At 35.6% G+C, this 26,496-nt stretch overlaps 8 protein-coding genes across 18 annotated transcripts; 5 read left to right on the top strand and 3 right to left on the bottom strand.

Annotated features, from left to right (window-relative positions):
• The first annotated feature begins 527 nt into the window (after positions 1 to 527).
• On the top strand, positions 528 to 4,150 carry Vps4 (vacuolar protein sorting 4). The gene is made up of 6 exons (XM_034317052.2): positions 528 to 881; positions 970 to 1,081; positions 1,167 to 1,540; positions 1,613 to 1,880; positions 2,002 to 2,444; positions 2,533 to 4,150. The coding sequence occupies exons 1-6, from the start codon at positions 858 to 860 to the stop codon at positions 2,632 to 2,634; spliced, it is 1,323 nt and encodes a 440-aa protein (XP_034172943.1). The 5' UTR covers positions 528 to 857; the 3' UTR covers positions 2,635 to 4,150.
• Pdp (pyruvate dehydrogenase [acetyl-transferring]-phosphatase 1-like protein, mitochondrial) lies at positions 3,467 to 5,370 on the bottom strand. The gene is made up of 4 exons (XM_034317017.2): positions 5,038 to 5,370; positions 4,832 to 4,973; positions 4,235 to 4,711; positions 3,467 to 4,149 (listed from the first exon to the last, which is right to left on the bottom strand). The coding sequence occupies exons 1-4, from the start codon at positions 5,167 to 5,169 to the stop codon at positions 3,467 to 3,469; spliced, it is 1,434 nt and encodes a 477-aa protein (XP_034172908.1). The 5' UTR covers positions 5,170 to 5,370.
• Positions 5,371 to 5,641: 271 nt separating this feature from the next.
• LOC117600846 (kinesin-like protein KIF18A) lies at positions 5,642 to 9,066 on the top strand. The gene is made up of 2 exons (XM_034316787.2): positions 5,642 to 8,519; positions 8,617 to 9,066. The coding sequence occupies exons 1-2, from the start codon at positions 5,896 to 5,898 to the stop codon at positions 8,654 to 8,656; spliced, it is 2,664 nt and encodes an 887-aa protein (XP_034172678.2). The 5' UTR covers positions 5,642 to 5,895; the 3' UTR covers positions 8,657 to 9,066.
• A 31-nt stretch (positions 9,067 to 9,097) lies between these two features.
• mRpS35 (mitochondrial ribosomal protein S35) lies at positions 9,098 to 10,409 on the bottom strand. Its single transcript, XM_034317131.2, has 3 exons — positions 10,167 to 10,409; positions 9,460 to 10,088; positions 9,098 to 9,381 (listed from the first exon to the last, which is right to left on the bottom strand). Exons 1-3 carry the CDS (start codon positions 10,273 to 10,275, stop codon positions 9,130 to 9,132), a joined length of 990 nt encoding a protein of 329 aa, XP_034173022.2. The 5' UTR covers positions 10,276 to 10,409; the 3' UTR covers positions 9,098 to 9,129.
• A 183-nt stretch (positions 10,410 to 10,592) lies between these two features.
• Positions 10,593 to 12,497, top strand: parvin (beta-parvin). Of its 3 annotated transcripts, XR_004580564.2 has the most exons (6): positions 10,593 to 10,810; positions 10,918 to 11,181; positions 11,261 to 11,655; positions 11,729 to 11,972; positions 12,055 to 12,226; positions 12,318 to 12,497. XR_004580564.2 is itself a non-coding variant. In XM_034317104.2 (5 exons), the coding sequence occupies exons 1-5, from the start codon at positions 10,605 to 10,607 to the stop codon at positions 12,129 to 12,131; spliced, it is 1,101 nt and encodes a 366-aa protein (XP_034172995.1). In that variant the 5' UTR covers positions 10,593 to 10,604; the 3' UTR covers positions 12,132 to 12,497. The 3 variants fall into 3 exon arrangements, 2 of the variants coding, with proteins under 2 accessions (XP_034172995.1, XP_034172983.1); XM_034317104.2 differs by having other exon boundaries at positions 10,593 to 10,725; positions 12,055 to 12,497; XM_034317092.2 differs by having other exon boundaries at positions 12,055 to 12,497.
• Positions 12,498 to 14,088: 1,591 nt separating this feature from the next.
• On the bottom strand, positions 14,089 to 26,496 carry LOC117600988 (leucine-rich repeat-containing protein 59). The gene is made up of 7 exons (XM_034317162.2): positions 26,045 to 26,496; positions 25,893 to 25,952; positions 25,702 to 25,824; positions 25,417 to 25,630; positions 25,143 to 25,340; positions 24,772 to 25,060; positions 14,089 to 15,108 (listed from the first exon to the last, which is right to left on the bottom strand). Exons 1-6 carry the CDS (start codon positions 26,132 to 26,134, stop codon positions 24,780 to 24,782), a joined length of 966 nt encoding a protein of 321 aa, XP_034173053.1. The 5' UTR covers positions 26,135 to 26,496; the 3' UTR covers positions 14,089 to 15,108; positions 24,772 to 24,779.
• LOC117600852 (putative methyltransferase NSUN7) lies at positions 14,312 to 18,047 on the top strand. 3 transcript variants are annotated; one of them, XM_076690359.1, is made up of 11 exons: positions 14,312 to 14,618; positions 14,697 to 14,866; positions 14,989 to 15,091; positions 15,171 to 15,463; positions 15,635 to 15,882; positions 15,945 to 16,311; positions 16,395 to 16,493; positions 16,573 to 16,833; positions 16,933 to 17,061; positions 17,494 to 17,814; positions 17,907 to 18,047. In XM_076690359.1, exons 1-10 carry the CDS (start codon positions 14,312 to 14,314, stop codon positions 17,725 to 17,727), a joined length of 2,211 nt encoding a protein of 736 aa, XP_076546474.1. In that variant the 3' UTR covers positions 17,728 to 17,814; positions 17,907 to 18,047. The 3 variants fall into 3 exon arrangements, with proteins under 3 accessions (XP_076546474.1, XP_076546476.1, XP_076546475.1); XM_076690361.1 differs by lacking the exon at positions 17,907 to 18,047 and having other exon boundaries at positions 17,395 to 17,598; positions 17,687 to 17,718; XM_076690360.1 differs by lacking the exon at positions 17,907 to 18,047 and having other exon boundaries at positions 17,395 to 17,633.
• Positions 18,151 to 24,291, top strand: LOC117600857 (pyruvate dehydrogenase E1 component subunit alpha, somatic form, mitochondrial-like). 7 transcript variants are annotated; one of them, XR_004580543.2, is made up of 7 exons: positions 18,151 to 18,842; positions 18,938 to 19,111; positions 19,205 to 19,423; positions 19,495 to 19,743; positions 19,814 to 20,059; positions 21,333 to 21,418; positions 21,547 to 21,564. XR_004580543.2 is itself a non-coding variant. In XM_034316863.2 (7 exons), the coding sequence occupies exons 2-7, from the start codon at positions 18,729 to 18,731 to the stop codon at positions 20,292 to 20,294; spliced, it is 1,152 nt and encodes a 383-aa protein (XP_034172754.1). In that variant the 5' UTR covers positions 18,151 to 18,678; positions 18,727 to 18,728; the 3' UTR covers positions 20,295 to 21,385. The 7 variants fall into 7 exon arrangements, 6 of the variants coding, with proteins under 6 accessions (XP_034172754.1, XP_034172765.1, XP_034172744.1 ...); XM_034316863.2 differs by lacking the exon at positions 21,547 to 21,564 and having other exon boundaries at positions 18,151 to 18,678; positions 18,727 to 18,842; positions 20,145 to 21,385; XM_034316835.2 differs by lacking the exons at positions 18,151 to 18,842; positions 18,938 to 19,111; positions 19,205 to 19,423; positions 19,495 to 19,743 and adding exons at positions 22,100 to 22,272; positions 22,356 to 23,210; positions 23,294 to 23,722; positions 23,782 to 24,291 and having other exon boundaries at positions 19,922 to 20,059; positions 21,547 to 22,032.

The following is a 26,496-nucleotide window of genomic DNA, read 5'->3' as shown; positions in this document are numbered from 1 at the left end:
TCAAAATACTTATGAACTGTTTCCTAAATAAATAAATCATAGTCTTTACATAATTATAAAATAAGTAGAAACAATTAAACAAAAACAAAATATAATATGAAAGTACTATATCTATACATATGTATATATGTATGCATGTATGTATGTATGTATGTATGTACGCAAGTGCATATGTACAATTGATTTCATTTGACATTTTATTTTTACTATGATCCATGACGATTGAAAGAAAAGAGATACAATATTTTATGCTTTTTTATTAAAAATAATGTACAAATATTTTGGAAATAACTTATATATTGTAAAATTGAAAAATATATCAAATACATTTTTATTCGTCTTATAGTTATTACCGTCCATATTATATTATTTAAATATTGTTGTGTGTGTATATACGTATATACTTGCATGGGACATACAAGAAGACATTTATATGCGATGAATACACTTTATGATTTACCAAAGATATTTTTATTTTGTATATAAGCGATCGTTTTGTAAACAGGACTTTATTTAATTCCTTATGTATGTATGCATACCATAAGGAACATAAACGTCGTGCAGAGACTCTTCAAAGATTGGTTTACATAGAAGTGTATGGAAGCGTATGTGTCAGTGAGATACATGATATGTCAAGTAGTGACGTTGGACAACTGAATTTTGAAGGTTATCAAACGACAGAAAAATTGAAGTTTTAACCGGATACCTTTTCAATGCGGTAGGTCGCCGTTTCGAGCCCGGCAACTACTTATTATTTCCTGGGAACGTTACGTCTCATCGTGACGGTAAAATATCGTGTAAATATTTAAAAAAATCTAGGTCTAAACAAAGGTTAGGTACGATTTAAAACTAATAGAATGGCTTTAGGCACAATATTGCAGGTGAGTTACCGAAACATGTTACTTTCATTATATTTATTTTATTATTAAATTAACCCTAACAATTATAAATCCATTTGATACTACACAGAAAGCTATAGACCTGGTTACCAAAGCAACAGAAGAAGATCGTAATAAAAATTATGAAGAAGCACTTAGATTGTATGAACATGCAGTCGAATATTTCTTACACTCTATCAAATGTACGAGCAGTGTCAGGTTTCTTTTAATATTAGATTCACGTTACTATAATTTAGCAAATTACACGATTGTTAATGTTGTTTACAGATGAAGCGCAAGGAGATAGAGCAAAGGAAAGCATAAGAGCGAAATGTACTCAGTATTTGGAAAGAGCTGAAAACTTGAAAGCATATTTGAAGAAAAAGAAAAAACCTGTAAAAGCAGGTGAAGATAACTCTAAAGCAGAGGATAAGAAAAGTGATAGCGGGGACAGTGATACGGACAGTGATCCTGAAAAGAAGAAACTTCAAACTAAATTGGAGGGTGCGATAATTATCGAAAAGCCAGATATTAAATGGAGCGATGTAGCTGGTCTTGATGGGGCTAAGGAGGCTTTAAAGGAAGCTGTTATCTTACCGATACGTTTCCCTCATCTTTTTACCGGAAAACGAATCCCATGGAAGGGTATTTTATTATTTGGGGTAATTTTTTGAGTAAAGAAAAATGAATAATTTTTCATAGTTATTTTTAAAATAACTTCAAGATATTTTTAGCCACCTGGTACCGGTAAATCTTATTTGGCGAAAGCTGTAGCAACGGAAGCGAACAATTCAACATTTTTTTCTGTTTCATCTTCGGATTTAGTAAGTAAATGGCTTGGAGAATCCGAGAAACTTGTAAAGAATTTGTTTGATTTAGCTCGTCAACATAAACCTAGTATTATATTTATCGACGAAATTGATTCACTTTGTTCGTCACGTTCTGACAACGAATCAGAGTCTGCGAGGAGAATAAAAACAGAATTCCTGGTTCAGATGCAAGGTAATCAAAACTGTTTTATAGCCGAATGATTTAGTAATACTATTTTTTCTTATATATATATATATATATATATATATATATATATATATATATATATGTATATATTAAATCGATATATCAGGTGTGGGATCAGACAACGACGGTATATTGGTATTGGGAGCTACTAATATACCATGGGTATTGGATTCTGCTATCAGGAGAAGATTTGAAAAGCGGATTTACATTCCTTTGCCTGACGAGCAAGCTCGTGCTATAATGTTTAAACTTCATTTAGGAAATACTGCTCACTATCTCACAGAAGAAGACTTTAAAAAATTAGCAGCTGCTACCGATGGATATTCCGGAGCCGATATAAGTATTATTGTGCGAGATGCGCTTATGCAGCCAGTTAGGCAAGTTCAAACCGCAACTCATTTTAAACGTGTAAGAGGACCGTCGCCGAAAGATCCTTCCATTATCGTTGACGATTTATTAACGCCATGTTCACCCGGAGATCCAGCCGCTATTGAAATGAGTTGGATGGAAGTCGAGGGTGACAAATTGTATGAACCTCCCGTAACTATGGTAAGTGTACAACCATTCACTTCCAACTCATTCAGTTACAACTTTATATTTTATATTTTTAAACAAACAATATTTATTTCATATTTAGAAAGATATGCTAAAATCGTTAGCAACTACTCGTCCTACGGTGAACGAAGAAGATATGACCAAGTTAGAGAAATTCAAAGAGGATTTTGGGCAAGAAGGTTGATATTTAGACTCATTCAAGAAAGATATTGGACACTTTCGACAGTATCTTTCAGTTATCCATGCACTTGCCTTATGTCTTTTTTGATTATCGACATTGCTGTCTAGTGTTTCTATGAAATCACTTTCGTACATTTTTTCCTTCTTTTTTCTCAAACAGTCAATTCGCAATAACAATGATAACATTGTAAACTTGAGGTTTTTTCATGAATATTGTTTATCAGAATTGACATAAAGGAAAAGAACAAGAGACAGAATGAAATATATATTTTGAAGTGAAATGCTGTTAGATTTTAGTCGGCAAAAAATAAAATTATAGACTGTTTTTTAAATATTCATAAATGCAAAGAAAATGTTGAAACGCGTATAACGAATTCCGTGCGTTTTTTAACTTACAGTTATCGCTATAGTTGTACCTAACAAATTAACTGTACAATATGTAGGTTTATTAAGTATTTCTGAATAATATTTTGATTTCAGCTGTCGATTAGCAGTTTCTTTTATTTGTAATTTTTATTCTGCTTAAAAATTCGTAACACCTTGCGTCTACGATAGCTATATTCATTTCCTCTGATAATTAAAATTACGAATAATCAATTTAAATAATTTGTTAAATTAAACGAGTGCGACTATATGTAGCATGTGATATATATATATATATATATGTGTACGTATTTCAAATAAGCATAATACCATTTACATGTAAATTGTTTTTATTGTTAATTAAATAAATAATAAGCTGTACACACTAATATATCATTTGTTTTCGATAGCGTTTCGTTTAAAAATGATATTAGCTGAAAAACTTATAAATATAATAGAAACGTTTCGTGTATTTACGGAGGGCAGTGTCTTAAAAATTCTGAATCCATATAAACAACAGTTATTGTAATATCGTCTCTAAATATTCGTCCTACCTCGCTTGGTAACGTTAATAATCGTGATAATTTCGCATGGTCTATTCCATATTCTGTACCACCAAGAGCATTTCTCAATAAGTGGGTCGCCGCATTACTATCAAGAGGTTTCTTCTTTAAGCCTTCTTTACGTTGCAACAACATCTTGTTTATGTCAGATAATTTCATATTTTTTCGAGGTAACCTTAATGGGCTCAATGTTACTTTTCCACTCATATGTTCACCTACTAAACGTACAGCTTGTAAAGGTGATATCAAATCCCATAGGCCGTCACTTGCTATTATAAGAAATTTATCTCTAGGGGTTAACCTATGATATTTAACATCTGGTTTCGCTGTTAAATACGGGGGAGTATGATAATTTGGAGGAATTGCGGCTTCGCCGAAGTACGGTACTACAACCTCCTTTATGATTTTTTTACTCCACTTATAGCGAAAATCACCTAGTGAACGCAGGGGTACTAACTGACCAAGTAGCCTCTCCATTTTAATTACAGTTGATTTTTCATTTAACGGATGTTCTGATAAAATTCTTTCGACTTCTGCTCGATTGTCGGTATTATGTTCCACCGTCATTAACTTTGCAGACCAACCGTCATTTTCTATAATTTATACGTGGTAAAAGTAAAGAAGTATTTAATAAAATTATCTAGTAAATAACAGGGATACAATGAAAATGATAAATACCAGAAAATATACCAAGTACAGCTTGACAATCACCCACTCCAGCAACATGAAGATGTGGACCGTCTATATGCGCAACAGCAGCTACAGCACCAGACATTGCAACAGCAAGAGTCCTAGCAGCATTATTTTTATCTAACTTTAAAAGTGCTTCATTTGACAAATCATTGTCTAATCTGAGAAAAGCATTTTCTAAAGCTGTTTCCATTTGAAATTCTTTTGTACATTCTGTTCCTATTAAATCCTTGACAAAATTTAAAAAACTTGCTTGATATAAATCTTTAATTTCAGAAACAAACTCAACTTTATCATTGAATGTTTGAAGAAGTTCTAATTTATTATTGGAGTTAACTGTATTTAAATATTGTTTTAATAACTTTGTGGGTAACAAACAAGCTGATATGTAATGAAAAAGTCTCTTTGAAACAATTTGTGCACAGGTACTACCTCCATGGCCATCGAACACCCCTAATAATATTCCTGAAATAAACATGTATTTTGATTTACATAAAATGGTTGGAATAAATCTATTTCTAAGATATGTTTACATATATATGAAGGTCTATTGTCATTCATAGTTTGTACAGTTTTTCATAATACCTTTTGTAAGTAAACACTGGGCCTCTGATCGAGTATCTTCTATAGGATTATTAGATCCTAACTGATTTGAATCATAATACTTTATAGAACTGTCTCCATTAAATTCTTTAGTATATTCGTTAGTTTGTAGAACTGCGGTAACCTATAACAAAGAACTTAATACATTTGATTTGTTGTTAAAAATTGATTTGATAAATCTTTGTTACCTCTTGAGGTGTAAGCCGTGGTATTGTCATGTATGATCTTTGAATACATGTGTTGCTATTTCGTTTATTTTGCTTAATATATGTATTAGCAACTGTTTTAATTAAATTGCTACTAATATTTTGTAGAACCATTCTATTTTTGCGATTTTGCAATGTACTTGTGGTAACATGTTTTTGTACATTTATTTTTACATTACATTTTGATCATTTTGCAGGTTATGTTGCATATTCATCATTTCAATGTCTTTCCAAGGATACTTTTATCTCCTTAACCATATATGTACATACATATGTAAGAATATACCATGTATTTGCATGCATGTGTAGGGAAATGTGGTAATGGAAATTTGTTCTGTTCAAAGTCTGATAGTTGAAAGGTTAATAATTTAATAATTTATAAGAATGAATGAATTTATTATCAACTTCAATTTATTAAAACATTTTTAACAGCAAACGTGTTCACATTAAAGTATCATTGTATTTATCATTCTTAGAACATTTGCGTGCCGTATGTATTAGTATGTATGTATGTATTTTGGAACTGGTATTTAGCGACATCTTTCCTTGAACAGAGAAAGTAAAATCTTCTAATTATAATACATATGTATGTACATACATACATACATACATACATATATAGAAATTGATAAACAATTGAAGAATATGTTACTAATTCCTTCATAGTTTTAGTTATCTTGTAGTAGTAACTTTTGATTCAATAAAAATAAAGTCACTAAAAATAGATTGGACAAACTGCTTCTAGAGACAACTTCAAAGTATAACAATTTGAATTTCAAAACTTCGTTTATTGTTAACGGTTGGTGATGGGTGCTGCAATCTAAATTAAAAGAATCTGCTATGGTGTTCAATAAGAAAGATTTGGCGAAAGCATTTTCGCCGAATAAAGCCAAAAAACTGGCAAAGAAACGACTTTCAAATAATGGAACAAGGCCGAGTACAAGTGGAAGTACAGCTTTATCAATACAAACAGAGTCTGGTTCGCAAACAAGTATCAAGGTAATAGTAAGAGTACGACCGCAGAATGATCGCGAACTCCAAAGCAACTGTAGAAGTATCATAAAACTCATTGACGATAAAATGTTAATTTTCGATCCGAAAGAAGAGGAAAATCCATTCTTTTATCACGGCGTAGCTCAGAAAGGTCGTGATCTACTTAAAAAACAAAATAAAGAATTGGAATTTATCTTTGACAAAGTATTTGATATGTCATCTAACAATACTGATGTATTCGAAGGAAGTACTAAAGACTTGATTATTAGTTTGTTGGATGGTTACAATTGTTCTGTATTTGCATACGGAGCAACGGGTGCTGGAAAAACTCACACTATGCTTGGCAATAATCAGGATCCTGGTATCACGTATCGTACAGTAGCAGAATTATTTTTTCAAATAGAAAAACAAGGCGAGCATCGTGAATTTAATTTGGGTGTAACATATTTAGAAATCTATAATGAGAATGTACAAGATCTTCTGCATAAATCTGGACCTTTGCATTTAAGAGACGACGGTAGACACGGAGTAATTATTGCTGGTCTTAAAGTAATTACTATACATAGCGCCGAAGAGTTGTTGACACTTTTGGCAAAGGGTAATAAAAATCGTACACAGCATCCTACCGATGCAAACGAGGAAAGTAGTAGAAGTCATGCTGTTTTCCAAGTTTACATTAATATTACTAACAAACTGGATGGTCAAGTACGACAAGTCAAGCTGTCTATGATAGATTTAGCAGGATCTGAAAGAGCTTCTGCTACAGGCTGCAAAGGAGCACGGTTTAAAGAGGGTGCAAATATTAATAAATCGTTATTAGCACTTGGAAACTGCATTAATAATTTGGCAGATGGTGCAAAACATATAACATACAGAGATTCAAAATTAACACGTCTGTTAAAAGATTCATTAGGTGGAAATTGTCAAACAGTTATGATAGCTAATATTGCACCCTCTAGTTTTAGCTACGAAGATACGTATAATACGTTAAGATATGCGAACAGAGCGAAGAAAATTAAAACTCATATAAAGAAAAATATAATATCTTGCGAGATGCATGTAACTGCGTACATTAAAATGGTGGAAGAACAAAAGAAAGAGATAAATTATTTGAAACAAAAGTTATTGGTATTTGAAAGTGGATCAACCCCCATGTTGCCGGAATTGAAAGATAGTAAGGTTGACGAGGAAATAGATAAATGTGCGCTAACAATTAGTAACAAATTAATCGAACTGCTTCATAAAAAAAGAGTTTTAAATGAGAAGGTTCTTTCGTTAGAAAGCGCTGACAAAATATTGTGCTGCAGAATTCAGTATAAAAAAGCAGCAGATGAGAGATTACAAAATTTAACAGCAGCTGTTGATGCTTCAACGCCTGAAGAGCAAAACACTAGTGGCAAATCAAGAGTTAATAAATCGTTGCATTATTTTGAACGACAAAGAGATTCATTAAAAATACAAATAGAGGCTGCATGGGAAGAATTATGCTCGATAGAAACAGAATTACAAAAACTAAATATAGATATAAAGTCGAAAAAATTTGGAAAGCTCGAAGACATGATTGCATTACAAACTTGTGAGATAGAAAAGTCTAGATTGCGGCAGCAATATGAACATGCAAAGAAAGTGAATAATCTTCAACAGTGTGAAATGCAGTCTCATTATTCAATGATTAAAATGATGAGTACAACTTTACAAAATTATTACAATATGATGAGAGGCTATGGAACAATGACAGATACAATGAAAGAAGAGTTTAAACAATTGGTCAAATTGTTAGAAGGAGTAAGAAATATTAAATGGTCAGACATGGAAACAATTAATCACGAGGAATGCTTCTATAGCTTGACTTGTCTTAGCATACCCAATTTGATAGATCCACTTAATAATAAAGTACCTATATGTACATTATATCCTATAGATGATCAAAATCAAAATCAAAATTGTACTAAAGATACATTGAATACCACGTTTAATGCGTCTACTACAGAGAAAGACAATGTGTCCGATGTAGTAGTAAATGATACAACTGTTACACTGCAGACAGATAGAAATATAAGTTTTAATGAGAAAACAAAAGGAAAGAGAGAAAGAAAAGAAAGCATAGAAGAAGAGGATGATAATGTAAATTGTACAGAAAAAGTCAAAAAGCGTGTCCTTTTAGATAAAAATAATATAAATATAATAAAAATGCCTACAAAACAAGCAAGAAAAATATTCCCAAGGGATAAAGATACATCTTGCGCAATAGGAGCCAAAGAAAAAGAGAACAAACAACACATACAAAAATCGCATTCCATAACAATGAGCGCTAGAAGTGTAGCTATATTAAATAAATTAAAAGCGGATAAACTTAAAAAAAATAACCTTGATAAGGAAAATACAGATAGATCATTGAAAGTAGTAAGAGAAAAAGAAAGGCGAGGGTTGATGACAACGCATCCATATCAAAAGCCAATTAGTAAACAAAAGTAAACATATAATGTAGATGTACTCTTAATAATTTGTAGAAAAAATTATTCGGTACAACTACTTTAGAAAGAGAGATAATTTTATTCGTTGTTACAGATTGATAGCGGCTCCGCCTTCGTCTCGAGTACCACGATAATAGTAATAACGATTAGTAATAGCATTAGTGTAGTAAAAAAATAAAATGCATATAGAATTATTATTTATGAAGCCAGTAAAAAAATGCGCCGAAAACTGGATAAATGTTTCATATGTTTACTAAAATATAAATAAAAAAAGAAATCTTTAGTGTATCCTAAACTAATCGTACTTGGATAAAAAGCCGTCTTGTAATAAGAAAAATAATAACAATAAACTATTTAATATTATTTTGTATATTACTAACAATAAGTATGTAACTTGTAATATACATCTGTGTACTGAGCAATTTAGAGTTGAGTATTGAAAGTTTTACCAAATGATGAAATTATTTTTTAAGCAAGTAGATAACGAATATGTATTTAGCACCTTTTTACTCGTAAAACGATCAAATTTATGTAACTGATAATGAGTTGGAACGATTAAATGAAACATTATAATAATATCGTAACATTTTTATACAGATTTATTCCGTTATTTTATATTTAACACATTCTTGACAGCTTGTTTGTACTGATTGAGAAAAAAATGATTTTCTTCGTTATTCATCAGTTCTGATACTGCATTTTTATATTCTGTTGCATGCGGTATCGACTCGTAATTGGTATCGGTTGGCGAATTGGGCCAACAATGTACAGCTGTTAAAGTTTGTCTACTCTTACGTTTATCCCAGTAATAATACTCCATGTCATCTTCAGATTTTTCAGCTTCCCATGATTCGATACGCTAAAATAAAAGTTTAAAATAAAAGTTCTAGTTGAACTGTTTCATTCTTATTTATTAACAAAGTACTAAGTAACTTACCCAAGATATATGATATAAAGCTGTTAAAAGATATTTAGCATAGTCTAAATTTTGTTTTCTGGTTGGGCATCTGTCAGCAACTATGGTTATTTGGTCCGTTTTAGAATTATATCTATCACCCACTAATCTAAGCATTTTATCTTTAGCATGACCATCTAAATGTAAAGAAGATAATTTTACTCTCAGAGTCACTATTCTGGCAAGAGGTTCTCTTATTGTAGGAGAAGAATAACAATAATCAGATGTAGATATTTCAATAGGGAAATATTGTACAGATTTTTCGCTTGTTTCCAATTCTTTTGGCCATTTTGTGCAGAATTTCTTTAACGCTTCGCAATGTTTTTTAATCACAGGTGGAGTCAAATGTAGAAAGTTTGGAATTTTCATAAGTTCTGCATTTGCATATTTATCAGGATATATGCCTTTAGAATTTTTATATCCTTGTCGTAAAGGAAGGGGTACAACATCAGGATGAAATGTTCGCGCAGCAGGCCAAATTGCTTGCCAATTTTGATTTGTTGGCATTGTTTTAGCCTTAGTTGTTGATCTATTTATTACAAACAGTTGCGAATGTTTTCTTTTAGGACCAGTTTTCTTCTCTTCTGGTATTAATTGCAACACTCGAAATTCTACGAATAAACAACAGTATAGTAGTGAGATAATTGAAAATGTGTATTATGTTTAGTGTAAACATTTATAAAGGAAACCTGTATCATCGTTGGTACTGCTTGCCGTAGAGAACGGTAACGAAAGTTTTCTGATTTTTAATGCTACAATAATTTTGTTGGCTTCGTAACATTTCGTTAATGATATCATTTTAACGTTCGTGTTGTTTATCGATTATAATTACAGACAAGCAGTTTATTTATTACGACTGACACTATTTACATCTTCAATCTTCAATCTTCAATCTTCAATCAAATCCTGGATAACTGTGGTAACGTAGTACCCAGACCATACGGTGGTTTGAAAAATCGGTCGATAAGTTGTCGAGTAGTTTCCGCCGTTTTTCAACAGATGGCGCGACGGTCGAATTTCCATTCATTCATAATAAAGCCTTTGGTGACGTCACCCACGTCATGGAGAGCTATTTATGTAACTATATGTAAATATATGTATATATTTATGTACAGGACTGTCAGGGAATGATGGCGTCTCCACGACCGAAGTCTCCGCGACCACCCATATCTACGAAAAAAGATGAAAAAGAAGAGAGTTTTTGGGATAAAATTGGCACATTGGGGCGAAAAAAACGTATTAAAGAAGGTATCGTATGACAGTGAACGTAACATCATAGTTAATCTTGGTTGCGCTTCGTTTAAAAAATTTATAGAAAGTATTTCCTTATATGGTAAGACTAAATAGATGTTATGTATATAATATACACATAGTTTTTTTTATTGCTCAGTCAGAGCTTTGTAAATGATATTATGTCTTTTTGAATTTGTTTACCTCTAGTGCAAGAAGTACAGGAAGAAGGAAAATATGCAATTGATTCACCGGGATATGCTGCTAATCCAGAAATGCCTCCGGAAGAATACGCGTTAGATGAAAACGAAGAACGTTCCATGATAGAGCCTAGATCTTTAGAAGATTCTAAACTTAAAGAGCTTATATTTGTTTTGATAGAATGGATTAACGACGAATTAGCCGATCAACGGATTATTGTAAAAGATATTGCAGAGGATTTGTACGATGGACAGGTACTGCAGAAGCTTTTAGGTATGTAAGAAAGATAAAATTTGTTAAAACTGTTATAGGTTCGGTAAGTATGCACGTACAAGTGTTATATTAATTTCAGAAAAGTTAACAGGAGAGAAATTGGATGTACCGGAAGTAACACAGTCGGAAGAAGGACAGAAACAAAAGTTGGCTGTTGTTTTATCAACTGCTAATCGTGTACTTTGTCATTATCCTCCTTATAAATGGAGCGTAGAGTTGGTTCATTCAAAGAATATCGTTGCTATTTTACATTTATTGGTTGGTTTAGCAAGACAGTTTCGCGCACCTGTTAGATTACCAGAAAGAGTAGCCGCTCAAGTTGTAGTCGTGCGTAAAAAAGATGGCCAATTGATACACAAAACGGTCAGAGAAGAAATTACGTCAACGTACGACGATCTAGGAATGCGTTGCGAACGCGACGCTTTCGACTCACTTTTCGATGATGGACCCGATAAATTAGCAGTTGTTAAAAGAGTACGTTTTCATTTGACCTATAGATAATAAGTTAGTTGAACGATCATTCAACTTGCTTAATATTATTTTTCAGTCGCTAATTACTTTTGTTAACAAGCATTTAAGTAAAGTACATTTGGAGGTAACGGACTTGGACACGCAGTTCCACGATGGTGTTTTTTTAACGCTTCTATTGGGACTTCTCGAAGGCTTTTTCGTGCCTTTAGGTAGTTTTCATTTAACACCTAAGACACATGATCAGAAGGTGCATAACGTATCATTCGCGTTCGATATCATGCAAGATATTGGATTACCAAAACCTAAAGCTAGGCCAGAAGGTTAATATATGTACATTGGAATTTTAATGATTACTGAAAAGTAAATATTTTGTTATTAAATATAAGTTTGTTTTATTCGCAGATATCGTAAATTTGGATCTAAAGTCTACTCTACGTGTGTTGTACAATTTATTTACAAAATACAAGAGCATGAATTGAAATTGATGAAATTGACAAGCATTTCGAAATTGAAAAGCAACGCATTAACGCACTAACGCATTAACACATTAACCCCACTAACCAGAAAAAAGAACGTAAGTTTCGCATCGAAAAGAAAAGAAAAGAAAAGAAAAGAAAAGAAATGCAGTGCCTTTTAGAATTATTATTAATGTTATGTGCTCGCAGTGTGTGATCAAGGAAAACGGAACGAGGAAGAGCCGAGTGAAGAAAGAATATGGTATATAAAGTTTTCCGAGAAACATTGTAATTTTTACAACGCTGTTATTTGAATCAAGATATATAGAATTTTGTACATTGTCGATACGAACTTGACAAGTTGAAGAAATATAATATTTCATACTTGGATACCTGTTTAATATTTCTATCTTTGTTCGTTGGTTACTCTTTATCTGATAAATATTTCTTTTTATCGACAAAGAGAGTAAGTACATAGATGGGACTGGTTAACGAATAAATTATTCGACGTTGTCGATCGATTTCGATCAATTTACGGACAATTTACGGACATCAATTTACGGTAGAGTAGAAAAGAAGAAACGGTAGCGATTGCTATTCAAACGAGGTCTGCATCGGCAATTGCTATAGATGATTATGTAAAGGTTCTATTAATTTCAACGATGTTAGAAGAATTACGAGTATACCGAGCATACGCTGGTTTCCTTCTTATCAGTGGTATGAGCGCGGATACTGCGAACCGGTACCTATCATTTTGGTCGATATCGTCTTGTTTAATTTCGTTGTTGACCGCAGTTAACACTTGTGCGAAAATGTATTAACGCAACTGTAAAGGTGCCTTTGTTCTCATTTGCATATTGTATCGCATCGATCGCGTAAGAAATTACGGCTATTAAATGATACACTTGATTCTTTACTGGACGAAATATCGAGCAAGACACGACTCTCAGATCGACTGCTTTTAGTTAAGACATTTTGATATCTATCTTATCAGTTATTGCGATACCTTTACGTGAACCGGTGTTCCAATTACCCGCGATACATGATACACGGCAGCGAATAAATGGAATGATGCACGAAAGAATCGTGAAAAATGTTGATTTACCGCTGTCAGCTTCTAGTGAATTGCGATTCTTATTTTAGGATATGCATAGACTTCGCGATTTCACGATTTCACGATTTCAAGATGTTATCGAAACACGCGACGGTGCGACGCAATCTTATCCTTGCAGTAATCGTTCTGCTCGTCCTCCGAACCAACGGATTCAACGCGAAAGGTACGTTTCTCGTTATTTTTTTTACAAATTTTCTTTTTTCGTACACATTTACTGGAATTCTGGAATTCTAGAATCGATGGAATAAAGAAATAACGCTTTTCAATGACGATGAGGAGAGTTGATGGTGTAGAGGGTGAGAAAACTGTGAACTCTGTTTGTAAGAGTTCGCTAGCAAGATGGATACAAAGATGCAAAAATCTTCGCTACAAAAATGACAAGATAGATGAGAAAATGGAGGATTTCATTCTGCCGAGCAACGAAGACTGGCGACATAGGGTTTATTATCAGCTGGTCGAATTGCAAAGAGAATACGATGCTGAATTTTCAACGAGAAGGTAATTATTTCCTTTCAAATTTCGATTCGATTCGATTCGATAGTTTTGTTTCGAGAATCGTTTAGTTTATTCGATATCGAGGTTACGTATTGCATTTCTGTTTTGAAAAAATACCTACTTACCGATCTCACCAATCTACAGTGTACCGTCCACCATAATACTATAATAACTCCAGTGCAAAGTAAAAAAAGTGATTTTTGTTTTTCGTTTTCACCCATAACCAATGGAATGGTGAACATGAGCGTTTAAATTAGTTGGGATAAATATCATGAACACCTATCAGGTTAAATGCATTACATATCAAATCTTTGTTTCGTGTAATTATATTCTAAACAATTCTCCGAGTTAATCAATTTCTTTTGGATACCGAAAAAAAAAAAAAAAAAAAAAAAAAGAAAAAATGCTACTCGACGATTATCATCATTATTCGGAAAAGAAAGAAAGAAAGTAATAGGGTAAGAATAATGGAGTAAACGAGAAGCGTCGTTGAAAAGTTACGCGTGCATAAAAGTTTAAAACAATCAAAGGGTTGGAGAAATTACACCGGATTACATCGATTCGAAGGGAAAAGGAGAAAGAAAAGACGGAACGGATGGAAAAGGTGTCGGAAATGGAAGAAGGTGTTGGAAGAGGAGGGTGGGAATGGGAGCCAAAGTTTCGCGGGTTTATTTCTTTAAAGGCTACGGTTAGAAGAAGCGGAAGGGAAGAGATAAACGGATCGTTGAAGAATGTTCGCGGTGTCGGTGGCTCGATGACGGAAGAATACGTCCAACCAGGTTGGCGCATCAACGATATCTTGTTGGCTGCAAGAATTCTTCGGAAAGTTCAACCTTCTCCAATTTTTTTCGACGAGGCCGAGATGCGTCGAGTGTTTGGCCTCGTTTACGACGTACTTAGGTGTAAGCTGATGAGATTTCCATCGAAAATTCCAATTCAAGCTAGATAGTTTTATTTATCTTTTCCTGTTTCTTCTTTAGACAAGAAAATATTTGATCGCGCTCTGAAAGATATAGGATTTTGGCGTCGTAACAACGCCATGAGGGATCGTGAAAGAATCGTTTGGTTGTTGCTGTACGACATGCAAGGGAGGAAATTTGCGAAACAGCGGGAGATGGATGCCGTTAAAGAACGCAAAACAATCTTCGAGGTTAGATCCGTCCTTTTTCTCCTTTCTCTCTATTTGCTTGGATGGACGCATGCTCTTTCGTTGATAATTGGCGTAAAGTAATAAATGATCTCGAGAAATTTTTGATCATTCCATTTCCTTAGGCTGCAGGATTGGCGGATATAGAGAATGCTCTTCTCGAAGCGAAAACGCATCTTGCCGCAAGTATTTCTCGTCAGCGTATTCGCGGCTCTGCCCTTAGTCTCGGTGAATATATTATTTGTCTTTTAACAGAGTGCAGAAATTGTTACAATTGTTAATTTGTTACATGTTCGGAATCGCAAAGACGAATTGCTACCGTCTCGTTTACGCGTGATCGAGGGGGTAGCTTGGGGCAAAGAAGCTGCGATCGCTTTCGGATGGGTGAACATTGCGAAACTCGACAACAAGGAAGAATTTCTGGAAGAAATGTCGAAATTGGGATTGGTGTGTCGTCAGGATGATGACACGACGATGGAGCTCGAGGAGACCAGTTACGCGTTTGATTCGATTTGTCCGAAATTGATTAATTTCCACGAAAAAGCGCGGGAAAAGTTGGCCGTTTCTAGTCTCGTTCGTGATCATCGTTTCATATTTTTAGTAGGTACATGCACGTACATACCTATATATCTATACGTATAACGAACGAGCGTGTAAAGTATAAAATGACAGAAAGTCATTTTCGGCGATGACTAATGAAAGATTTTGTTGCTGTGCGAACGAACGAACGCACGAACGAACGAACGAACGAACGAACGAACGAACGAATAGGAGAGATCGTTGTGCATCGGTGCGGCAACTTTGGCGAAGGCGATTCGTATCGGCCGTTTTTGCGGTCCGGTCATTTTGACGCACTGTCTCGCACCTCGGCATACCGCATATTTGGCCCAACTGTTGACCGAAATCGACCACGCCGGCAAACTGTTAGCATTCGGAACTGGCGATCGTCGATGCGAATACGAAACATACTTGAGGAAGCTCGGCGTGACGTTGCAACAATGTCGCGTCTTCTCCGAAAAGTATCCATATTTACATCTTTCGAGAGTAAACGATTTTCTGTAATACATTAATTTTCTTTTAGATACGTATCGCATTCGGCAACGGCCGAATTAGAGAGAGCTAGTGTCGTTTTGGCTGTACCACCGTCTAGCTACACAGGCGTTAAAGACATCGTCGATCTTGCCGTAGCTCGCGGAGGAGACTCGGACCTTCTCGAATCGTTAACGAACGCCTACACTAGCGACGATAATCGTAACGACCATCGGTACCCGCAAGCATTTTTAGCTGATCAAATGTCCACTTTGAAATATGCTTTAACTAGGCCGAATGTTCAGTTTCTCATATACGAGGTGCACACGATTTTATCCTCCGAAACGACAGTAATGGTTCAACGAGTCGTCGATTATGTTAATCGTCTAGCCACAGAAAAATATGTTCGTGAACATCCGGTGAGTGAAGACTCTTGTTGTCTAGCTCTTAAAAAAATTACCACGAGTAATCCATCATCCTTTTTTTCCTCTCTTGAATAAAGAAAAAGGTTTCAAAAGAGGCAAAGGAATTATTAAAATTCGAAAAAATGGACGGATCGCGAGAAGAAGATCGAGTATCGACGATTTCAGCGAACGTTACCGTAAGCCGTTAGATATTTATCGTAGATGCGCATGAAATTCTCCCACGTTAAAAAATGTTTTCTTTGAAAAACAAAAAAGGTTCCAGACAGCGATCTGTTCGAGGTAGGCAGCATCGACGATATTTATGGGAAGAACGCGAGTTGTCTGTTAGATTCTGGATGCTTTCTTGCGGTAATAAAGCGAAAGGAAATGATGCAATTTGATTCGCTATTTATGATCAATGTAGCAGAATCGAAAGGTTTGTTTGGCGATCCAAAGGAACGGCAGGAGGCAAAGCAGCAATCGTTACCTCCACGGTCCTTGGAAAGCAATGTTCGCAAACGAGCGAAACGTATCAAGGTGTCTCTCTTGTTTAAATGAGAATGTAAATATGTCTGTATGTATTCGAGATTGTATCCTTTTTTCTAATTTTCTTTCCTTCGTTTCTTTGTTTAACAGATTGAGATTGACCGAATAATGGCACATACGTATTCATCGTTGTCCAGAAGTAAGAGTGGAACACGAATTTGTCCCCGACATTTGCGTTACAACAGCGATTGGAAGGAAACGATCAGATCTACGATGCAGGTACTACATATACGAAAAATTCAAGCAAAATAATTGTCGCTGGACGAATGTAACAACCACGTTCGCGTCGCATCATCTTCTACCTGTCGACCAATCAGCTTCCATTCGAGTCTGATATGATCGTCGTAGGGTCGAATCCGAGAACGTTTTTGTTTCATTGGTACCTTCGTTAAGTATTTTCCATTTGGAAAATTAAGGAAAATTAAGGAAAATTAAGGAAAATTAAGGAAAATCAAGGAAAATTGGGTTCTCCGCTTAAAAACTTTCTGTCAAATGTTGTTCATGTAAAAAACCCTGAGATATAATGATATCCAATGGATTATATGTACATAGGACATGTTACGTGCATGTTACATACATGTATCTATGTAGGAGAAAAGATACGAAACGAAGGAAAGCCAGAGTATACTTTATATCGCATTGTACGCGCAGGTATCTGAAAATGTTGAAGAAAATTCGTCGAAATCTTGGCAGCATGATAAAGTGAATGCGAACCGTTTGAACACGCTTGCTTGTACGGAACCACAGCAGGAAAAGGCAAGTAGCTTTACAGATTACAGATTTTTCAATCGACCAATAGGCGATTTCACTTGGCGACTATTTTTAAGAGATTACGATAAAACAGGGGATACGAGCGATCAACTCGTTGTTCTCGACGAACGTTGATTCCTTGACCCAGTCCGATGCGTTCACGCTACAGAACGGTACCCTATCTATGCTGGCCAATTTAATCGATAGAAAATCTTTAATACGGTAATTAACGCTCAAGTTATCCTTAAAAATGATCTTTTCAACCTCTTTTTTCCGTCAAAACGTCGGGAAATTAACAAATTTTTATAAAATAGGCAAGAATGGAGGCAGGTTGGCTCGTCAAGTACGATTTTGAAGGCACCGATTCTGACTCGAGCGTTGCAACGCGCTTCGTTCGAAGGCGACACCGAGAATCGCGACGAAGAAAATGTCCAGGTGCAGTTGGAAACGCGTCGCGTGCGACGATCGGCATCAAAAAGAATTAAAAAGTCCCGCCTTCTTCATCCAGGTGGTTCTCCGACGAACGTGCTCGATTTACTTTCCAACACAGTTTAACAACTATTAGATGCACTCTTTTCGCCATCATTTCTCATCAATAACTTGATTATTAAAAAAAACTTATTCAACTTTTAGATCTTTAATAAAATTGACTGAATTTTAATAAGATTGAATTGTTCAAAATAGCAATGCAATTGTAATAATAGATGTACATGCGAGTACATCGCTTGTAAAAATCTCTTATTTATACCTACATAAATGACAAAAGCAATGTTAAAATTAAATTTAAAGAATAAAAATAGGTAATAAAATGATAAGTTTAAATTTATAAATTTAAGAGTAGATTGACTAACGTTTAATTTAATCGCACCATAAGTAGAGATATATCTATCTCTTTTTTTCTTCAATTTTCTTTACAATGTGCTTAGAGTTTGGAGTTAATTAGTTTCGATCGTAAACGATCGTTTTTGTTTGGGCAACGTTCGTGTTAAAGCGTATCGCATCTCGTATCGGAAAGGTTACAAGCGGCGATTTCAGTGTCAATCAGAACACGATGCATTAAACGACGAATTCGAAAGAAACGGAATGGTAAATTTTTTTTTTAACCAACGTGATGGTTAACGTATGAATGGACAGGAATGTACTTCTACTGGTCGAGACTGTTGCGATCATGCAGAAATCAACGATATCTCTTCTTTACCCGACGTAGGGAGATGTCTAACGATAACGATAAGACGATCACGGTGGACACGGTAAGATTTCATTAGAATCTTTATTCGAAATCTTAATTATCGCATTTCTTTCACCGTTGAAATTTATTTATGTATCTACTTATTTTATAAAATAGAAATACGATTTATATCGTTTGGAGAATGGACCATCGGAGAAAGCAACGATAAACGAAAAGGAAGCTATGTACGCGCTTAAAACGATGATATACATTAGACGAATGGAAAATAAAGCGGCTGAATTGTACAAATTACGCTTGATCAACGGCTTCCTTCATCTGTATTCCGGTCAGGTATGCTTTACGATTAGCCGGGTCAGAAGAATTAGTTAGTTGAAAAGGCGAAAGAAAAGGATGTATAAGATGAATAATTTTTGCGATTGACAGGAGGCAGTAGCTGTTGGTATGAAGATGTCGATGAAAGAACAGGATAGTCTGATCACGGCTTATCGGTGTCACGGTTTCGCGGTGGTGTTTGGTGCGTCGGCACGAGAGGTTTTCGCTGAATTAATGGGTCGCAAAACCGGAATCTCGAAGGGAAAAGGTGGCTCGATGCACATGTACGCAAAGCAATTTTACGGAGGTGACGGTATCGTTGGTGGTCAGGTGAGCGGGCCCACTGTGATCTTACCCGAGATTTTCGTTTTCGCACGATATATATTGATATAAGGTGATAGGTACCGATCGGTGCCGGTCTGGGATTTGCTGAAAAATACAATGGCACCGGTGGAGTGGCGTGGACGTTGTACGGTGATGGTGCCGCGTCCCAGGGTCAGGTTCACGAAACGTACAATATATCGCAGTTATGGAATTTACCAGTGGTGTATATATGTGAAAACAATCAGTACGGTATGGGTACGGCGATACACAGGCATTCGGCAAACACAAAGTTTTACACGCGAGGAGATCTGATTCCAGGAGTGAAGGTGAAATCGATCGGTCTGAACTGAACTTAACTTTCTTTTCTTTCGCTTCTTTCCTTATTCTCTTGTCTAGGTAGATGGAATGAAAGTGGCAGACGTTTGCGAAGCGATCAAGTTCGCAAGAGATCATGCCGTTCGACGCGGTCCGATCATTTTAGAAATGGTCACGTATCGGTACTTTGGACACAGCATGAGCGATCCTGGCACCTCGTATCGTACCAGAGAGGAAGTGAAAAGCGTCAGAGACGAACGAGATCCGATCAAGTTGTTTATCCAGGTGCTCGTAGAGAACGGCTTGAAAACTACAGCTGAAATTCAAGTAAGTTCGCGGAGAGACAGACAGCAGCAAGATCGCGAGAAATATCAGCTTATTAATCGAGTCTCGTTTATATATTCTGGTAAAGCAAATACAAGCTAGCGTGAACAAGGTTGTAGACGAGGAATTGGAACAAGCTAAGGCCGATCCACCACCAGAAATGTCAGAAATCGGGGCAAACGTTTATGTAAAACCCTTGGAAAAAATCCGTGGCAAAGTGCCCTGGGAAGTTCATTGAATCTTAAAACATTTCTTTCGTTTCGTCTAATAATTATCGTCTAAAAATAAATATCCGTGTTGTTTTATTTTTCAAAACAAACTGTATTTTACGTTTTGCGTTTTGCGTTTTGCGTTTTACGTTTTGCGTTTAGCAAATGAGAAATTTCGACGAGATTTGTGGCGAACGAAACTAGCTAAACTTTGCGGCATACCACAGTGGCTGTTTGTTTCTCGCTCGTTTTCTTGCTCCGTCAATTGGAATGATCAATTAAAACACGTCGCTGCGTAGTGACGCGATCAAGAAGAAGAGAGTACGATGAGAGGAAGAACAATTGAAGAAAGAAGAGAATATATATGTACATACATATATGTATCAGGAACGTGATGAGGATGACAAATTAACGTGGAAGGGTATGCTTGAAAGGAGTGAGTCAATCGTTACGTTTGAAAGACAGAGAAATCGAAAGAAAGAGAGGAAGGGATAAAATACTTGGACGAATAAGCAGAGAGTGAAAAAAGAGTCTTTGCGGGAGTCGCCTTCGGCTGCTCCCTGCTGCACCCACGTGCAGGCTGTTTGCTCAATTTCCATCGGACAACATCGGACAACATCGGACTATCTTTATTCAAAATTACCCCTCGATACTCGCCAAATGTATTAAGAGAAATTAATATCGAGAAAAGTGAAGGTAAACGTTGGTGAACGCGAGAATGAATGCGACGGCTTTAGAGTGAGATTGTGCTACGTACTTCTAACGAAGATATCGTAAAATTATGTGTCAAAATGATCTATTATCGATTGAACGCGACGACGGTGACCGATTCATCCATCGCCAATCGCAAATGCAAGGATGAATTGTTGCGTTTACAAGAACTGAAATTATTCGATAATGTTGGCGAAATCGTTTAGAATTGTCTACGTCCGTCGGAAACTGAGTCGGTGATTCGAGCAATCTTTTTTCAGTAATCGCATTTCCTTTGACTGCCGATAACAAGTATATATGTACATGTATCTATTATTACAATTTCTGGTTCATTATTTGGTTGTGATATATTTCAGTGAATAATGAAGATTCTCTGTTAAAATCACTGCTCGCTCGTGTTACAATATGGGATTAGACACAGAGCTTACCGGCATTCTTCGGGGTAAGTCAAGTAATTTTAATTTTATATACATTCCTTGTATATGAACATACGGTAAGTACATATAAACGACGCAGCTAATTATGTGTTGCTCTTGAATTATGCAAAAATTTAAACGCGTTTGTTTATAGATGTGGTGCAGTTTTTGGAATGTCTACGAGAAGTGAAACTTCCAACCAGTCTAGAATGTATACGAAACAATTTGCTGATACGTTCGAAAGACACATTAACGATGTTCATGGTGGAGAGACTCGGGGCATCGAATTCCCCGGAGCCGTACTTAAACATGAACGCAGCCAGACCGAAGGGTTTGCTGGCGACATTGAAAACGGAAAGCTCCGAGCTTCAGGAGTACGTGGGAGCAGAAGAATCTCGAACGCAAAAACAACACCAACAACACCAAGATTATTACGAGACTTTACGAACGATTGACGCGGTAACCAATGAAACGGCCAGTCCTCGTGACACAGACGAACAAATTGAAAATACGCTGTTTGACGTTTATACGAATTTGTCGGCGGCGCAAGCGAAAAATAAGTGTCAAATGTACGGTTCCCTTGATAGGAGAGAAGGAAAGAAATTATTCGTATTCGAACAATATCGACCGTGTTGGGTTGGTAAGTGTACCCACTCGATCGTTCGTTTTTCTTAATCAAAGAATTTCTTTCCACATATTTCTTACAGGTTTAATCGGATTACATTTGTTGATCTATGGAAGCGATCGTGACAATCGTCCTTGCACGGTTTTACCGATACACGGTTATATGGCTCGAGCTGCTCCAAACGCTATTCCTCGAGATCAACGACGAAGCGAAAGTACCTTTGAGATATTTTGTCCTGGCAGTAGAACCTTTCAGGTATAAAACAAAATGAATCTAAGGGACGTTAGAAAGATATAGAATAAGAGAAAATGAAAGAACGTTCGATATTTCTATTTCAGTTTGTCGCGAGAAATCGAAAAAATATGGAAGAGTGGATAGCGAAAATTTGCGAATTAGGAGGTGCCGAAAAACCGGACCATAAAACATCGTCAACAAAAGCTGCGATTAACGCATCGGTAGAAAGCGATACAACGCGTCCAGACGAGCAGAAAAATTCGAATTGTAAAGAAGAACGATATCAAGATGTAGGATCGTTAACTATCGATAACGTTTCCGAAGAAGCTTCGATCCTGACAAACGTTGTTGTTAGCGAACATATCGATAAAGAAACAACAAACGATTCTTCTTCGAAAGATACGTCTCGCGAAACCACTAATTCTTCTTCTTCTTCGTCTCTTCCTCCTCTACTTGTTTCTACTTGTACTATCGTTCCTGCTGCATCTTCTATTCTTTCGCCGCCTCCACCACCTCCGCCACCACCTCCGCCACCTTCCTCCCCTGCTCGTATTCTTAATACTTCATCGTTTTCTCAAATCCCACGGAAATTACCTTCTTTACCTGTACATCTTTCGCCTTACGAATTTCTTGACGAGGAAGAAGACGACATTTATCACAAGATCGAAGATTTCAGAGATTCGACGCGATACGGAAATGTTGGTGAAACTGAAACGGATAATGCTCGATCTAAGAAAGAACCTGTAACCTACGACGATGTTCGCGCAAACATCAAAGGCGAAAGTACATCCGATCACGAACAAACAAGGAAAGATTCCAAGAACGTTGCAAGAAAATCGTTAAACTTACAAAACGAAACGACTTATGACGATACCACCACGACAAATACCGTATCGAAAGATACTAAAAAGGTTGCAGTCAACGAACAAGCCAAGTTTGTATCCTACGACGATGTCGAGGTAATTGGTACATACTACTTACATCCTGTTATTGCTTAACGACGAATTTTTTCTATCAATTTTCTATCTACCTCGATATACAGAATTTAGCTTTAGCGAGATCGACCAAAGTTCGAGGAACGGACAAGACGGACGAATCGACGAAATCACCGCAAAAGAAATCCTTTTTGGACAGAGTGAGAAGCAAGAAAGAGTCCCCGAAGAAAAATGAGAAAAAAGTAAAATGTAAACCGGCTCCGGCCTCCGTTTCGACTTCGCTGCTTGTAAACGATCAGGAACCACTGCCGATTTACTATGACGATGTATCCGATTTGACTAATGTTCAACAAATGAAACGTTTCGAAGAAGAAAATTCAGAGTACACCTGTCCGCCCGCGCCTAGACCGATTTACGTGAAACCACCTACGATTGTCGGTACGGTGACAGATTCGCAGGAATTTTACGACGACGTTGGTACATATCGTGAAAGACACGAGAAAGATCACGATCGTGATTTCTGTAAATTTCATCAGGTAAGAAGCTTTCTTTTCGTTAATTTTTCTTTTTCTATTCTCTTCATTTTCATTTATAGCCAAAGAAACATAATTACGGTCGCGATCAAGTTCCCACGGATAACGACCGCTCCTTATTGTGCGAAAATATCCAAGATAACGAACATTATAAAACACCACGCATCGATGCTGGTCATCCCAAGAGTGTCCTTATCGATCAACGAGACGAACTGTACGACGATATTGCGATACTCGCAGACTTTACAGCACGACAAAAGGAATATTTCGGTAAAAAGAATAGCGAAGAAATAACGAAGCTGCAAGTTAGTCCGGAAAAAAGATCATGGAATAGATTTGTTAGCGGAAAAAAATCTAAAACGTTCGATTCGACTGTTTCTGAAACAAACAACAGTCGAGTCTCGAACGGAACCGAAGACACGACGGATGATTTTAACGAGCAACAAAGCTCGATGCGAATGAACACGATTCAAAAATTGATCAGCAGAATGGAGAACTCTTTTGGCAAAGCATCCGTCAGGACAGCGTCATCGATGCTGTTGAATAAAACGAACGTGGCCAACAATGCATAACATTTTAAAAGAAATGCTTAAATTTCATTTTTCTTTCGTTCTTCTATTCGAGTCAATTATTTACAGACCAAAGATAGCACATTACTTATTTCTATGTAACATTTCTATCCTATGAAAATACTTATTTGTAAGAATTTTTTCATCTTACAGAATAAACGACTGTCCCTGATATTTTTACGACTGTACATTCTATGGAATGTTTTCGTTTCTTGTAATTTTATATTTCTACGTATTGAATTATACATATTTAAATAATACAGCATACAAAAAGAAGAAGTATTATTTATCAACTGTAATTCTGATACAGTAGAAAGATATAAGGCAATGAATGTTTCGTCGAAGCTACAAGTACATCATACCGATCGTTAAAGTGTTAAAATAACGAGCTCCATCTTGGAAACCTAATCGTATCGTTGGATTTAATTGAATCAGGAATCTTATATGTATGTATGTATGTATGTATGTATATCGTATACTTACATTACAGTTTATTCATTTATTGAAATGTCTTTGTTCGTGTTAAAATTCTTCTCGTAAACGTAGTATATATCTTTGTAAACGTTGGATACGCTTCGCGTGAAGGAATAAAACATATCGGTACTACGTTGTTGAATCGTCTTCAAAGGTATACCCATGTTTGTTTCGAAATGATTTACAAGTAATTCCGATTGTTTTGAGTACAATGGAAGAATCAGGATTAACATAAGCAGTATTGAACTAAATAGGAAAAGCCATGTAATCGTGTGCAGAAAGGTCCGACACGTATTTCCTGAAATTAAATCAACATGGTGGAAAGGTGATGATAGGAAAATTAATGAATTATACACGTTTAAGTATAATATGGGTATTACCTTTAATCGATTGCTTATCGGTGTACTTTCGATCATTCGTTGCCGTCGAATTTTTCATTTCGCTTTCATCGCTTCGCGATAACTTCGGCAAAGAATTACGTTCATTTTTATCTAAATTCGGTTTATTATCTTTATCTGCTGCTTTCTTCTTTTTCTTTTTTCCTGTCTTTTTTGTCGATACTGTATCTGTTTCTGTATCTACAAACAAAATTGTTACTATATTGTAACAAACAAACGTTATTTAATGGCATCTCTTTTTATTAATATGTATTACCAATAATTGCATTTAGTCTTCGTAACTTTTCTTCTTCTATAGTAAGCTTTACATGCGATAAATATGTAACAATATTACGAGCGCATGCCTGACATTCGCTTAGATTACTACACGGTCCTGCGACGCTTGCCACTGCAGGGGTTAAAGGATTTTCCTTTAAATCTAACCATCTTAAATTTTTTAATTCGCTTAAACTAAGCGGTAGCCTGCTTATCTGTAAAAGAATAAGTATTTATTTGATATAAATTCAATGGGACAATCTATGATAAATTAATTTTCATTCACCTGATTTGCATAAAGATCTAAATGTTTCAATTGTCTTAATTCACCAAAATTTTCAGGAATTTCTGTTAACATATTTCTACTAAGATCCAATTTAACTATTTGCTTAAGATTGATAAAGTTAGTCTGAAACACGATATTAGTCAAAATCACATAACGCATATGCATAAAAGCGAGATACCAGATAAACTTACAGGCAAAGAAGTTAATAAATTATTTGATAAATCCAAATGTGTTGCTTTTTTGATGGTTGTCTGAAATACATGTAAATAAATCGGAGATTCAAATTCATCATTTATTTGTAATTTTATATACTTGTAATCAAGATATACATATTTTAACATACGATTTCTCGAACAGGCACTTCCTTTAGGTCGCATAAGCTAAGATCCAACGTTTCATCTTTCAGTCTGTCCTTAACGCTTTTTAAATTCATTTTGACGATCAAAATAGTACAAATTAATTAAATAAAAATTATGGAACATGGAAGACTTTATGGTCTGCAATTTTCCTGGCGTCACCTGGTATAAAACATGTTTCTGTAAGACTTACAGAAGTAACGTCAAATATATTTAATCAGAACGATCATGTATGTAAGTATGTATAAAAGTTTACAACTTCAATCGAAGTGTCGAAAAGATTTATGTTTATTACATTTAAGTAATGGAAAAACAGTTAAGAAACAATATGTGCACGTGGCAAATGAAAACCAATACTAAACGGACACGAATATGTCATTTTTCGAATTAATTTCACAATTTAACAACTTTTAAAAGTGCACGACTGTTGGCAGAACTT

This window comes from Osmia lignaria, chromosome 9, assembly GCF_051020975.1.
Source record: "Osmia lignaria lignaria isolate PbOS001 chromosome 9, iyOsmLign1, whole genome shotgun sequence".
Lineage (NCBI taxonomy): Eukaryota > Metazoa > Arthropoda > Insecta > Hymenoptera > Megachilidae > Osmia > Osmia lignaria.
The sequence above is the reverse complement of the archived record's forward strand: the minus strand, read 5'-3'. Positions and strand labels throughout refer to the sequence as shown.

Bases quoted from the DNA above. Each gene is read 5' to 3' on its own strand.
- LOC117600846 (XM_034316787.2), top strand. From the start codon at position 5,896: ATGGTGTTCAATAAGAAAGATTTGGCGAAAGCATTTTCGCCGAATAAA. The intron at 8,520-8,616 runs GTAAACATATAA...TCGTTGTTACAG, and splicing joins AAGCCAATTAGTAAACAAAA to ATTGATAGCGGCTCCGCCTT.
- LOC117600852 (XM_076690359.1), top strand. From the start codon at position 14,312: ATGGAAAAGGTGTCGGAAATGGAAGAAGGTGTTGGAAGAGGAGGGTGG. The intron at 15,464-15,634 runs GTAGGTACATGC...ACGAACGAATAG, and splicing joins ATCATCGTTTCATATTTTTA to GAGAGATCGTTGTGCATCGG. The intron at 16,494-16,572 runs GTAAGCCGTTAG...AAAACAAAAAAG, and splicing joins CGATTTCAGCGAACGTTACC to GTTCCAGACAGCGATCTGTT.
- mRpS35 (XM_034317131.2), bottom strand. From the start codon at position 10,275: ATGATATCATTAACGAAATGTTACGAAGCCAACAAAATTATTGTAGCA. The intron at 10,089-10,166 runs GTTTCCTTTATA...GTTTATTCGTAG, and splicing joins CAGTACCAACGATGATACAG to AATTTCGAGTGTTGCAATTA. The intron at 9,382-9,459 runs GTAAGTTACTTA...CTTTTATTTTAG, and splicing joins CTTTATATCATATATCTTGG to CGTATCGAATCATGGGAAGC.
- Pdp (XM_034317017.2), bottom strand. From the start codon at position 5,169: ATGGTTCTACAAAATATTAGTAGCAATTTAATTAAAACAGTTGCTAAT. The intron at 4,974-5,037 runs GTAACAAAGATT...TCTTTGTTATAG, and splicing joins CACGGCTTACACCTCAAGAG to GTTACCGCAGTTCTACAAAC. The intron at 4,712-4,831 runs GTATTATGAAAA...TGTTTATTTCAG, and splicing joins CCAGTGTTTACTTACAAAAG to GAATATTATTAGGGGTGTTC.
- LOC117600857 (XM_034316835.2), top strand. From the start codon at position 21,382: ATGGGATTAGACACAGAGCTTACCGGCATTCTTCGGG. The intron at 21,419-21,546 runs GTAAGTCAAGTA...GTTTGTTTATAG, and splicing joins GCTTACCGGCATTCTTCGGG to ATGTGGTGCAGTTTTTGGAA. The intron at 22,033-22,099 runs GTAAGTGTACCC...TATTTCTTACAG, and splicing joins ATATCGACCGTGTTGGGTTG to GTTTAATCGGATTACATTTG.
- Vps4 (XM_034317052.2), top strand. From the start codon at position 858: ATGGCTTTAGGCACAATATTGCAG. The intron at 1,541-1,612 runs GTAATTTTTTGA...AGATATTTTTAG, and splicing joins AGGGTATTTTATTATTTGGG to CCACCTGGTACCGGTAAATC. The intron at 2,445-2,532 runs GTAAGTGTACAA...TTTCATATTTAG, and splicing joins ATGAACCTCCCGTAACTATG to AAAGATATGCTAAAATCGTT.
- parvin (XM_034317092.2), top strand. From the start codon at position 10,660: ATGAAAAAGAAGAGAGTTTTTGGGATAAAATTGGCACATTGGGGCGAA. The intron at 11,656-11,728 runs GTACGTTTTCAT...ATTATTTTTCAG, and splicing joins AATTAGCAGTTGTTAAAAGA to TCGCTAATTACTTTTGTTAA. The intron at 11,973-12,054 runs GTTAATATATGT...TTTTATTCGCAG, and splicing joins ACCTAAAGCTAGGCCAGAAG to ATATCGTAAATTTGGATCTA.
- LOC117600988 (XM_034317162.2), bottom strand. From the start codon at position 26,134: ATGAATTTAAAAAGCGTTAAGGACAGACTGAAAGATGAAACGTTGGAT. The intron at 25,953-26,044 runs GTATGTTAAAAT...CATGTATTTCAG, and splicing joins AAGTGCCTGTTCGAGAAATC to ACAACCATCAAAAAAGCAAC. The intron at 25,631-25,701 runs GTGAATGAAAAT...ATTCTTTTACAG, and splicing joins TAGATCTTTATGCAAATCAG to ATAAGCAGGCTACCGCTTAG.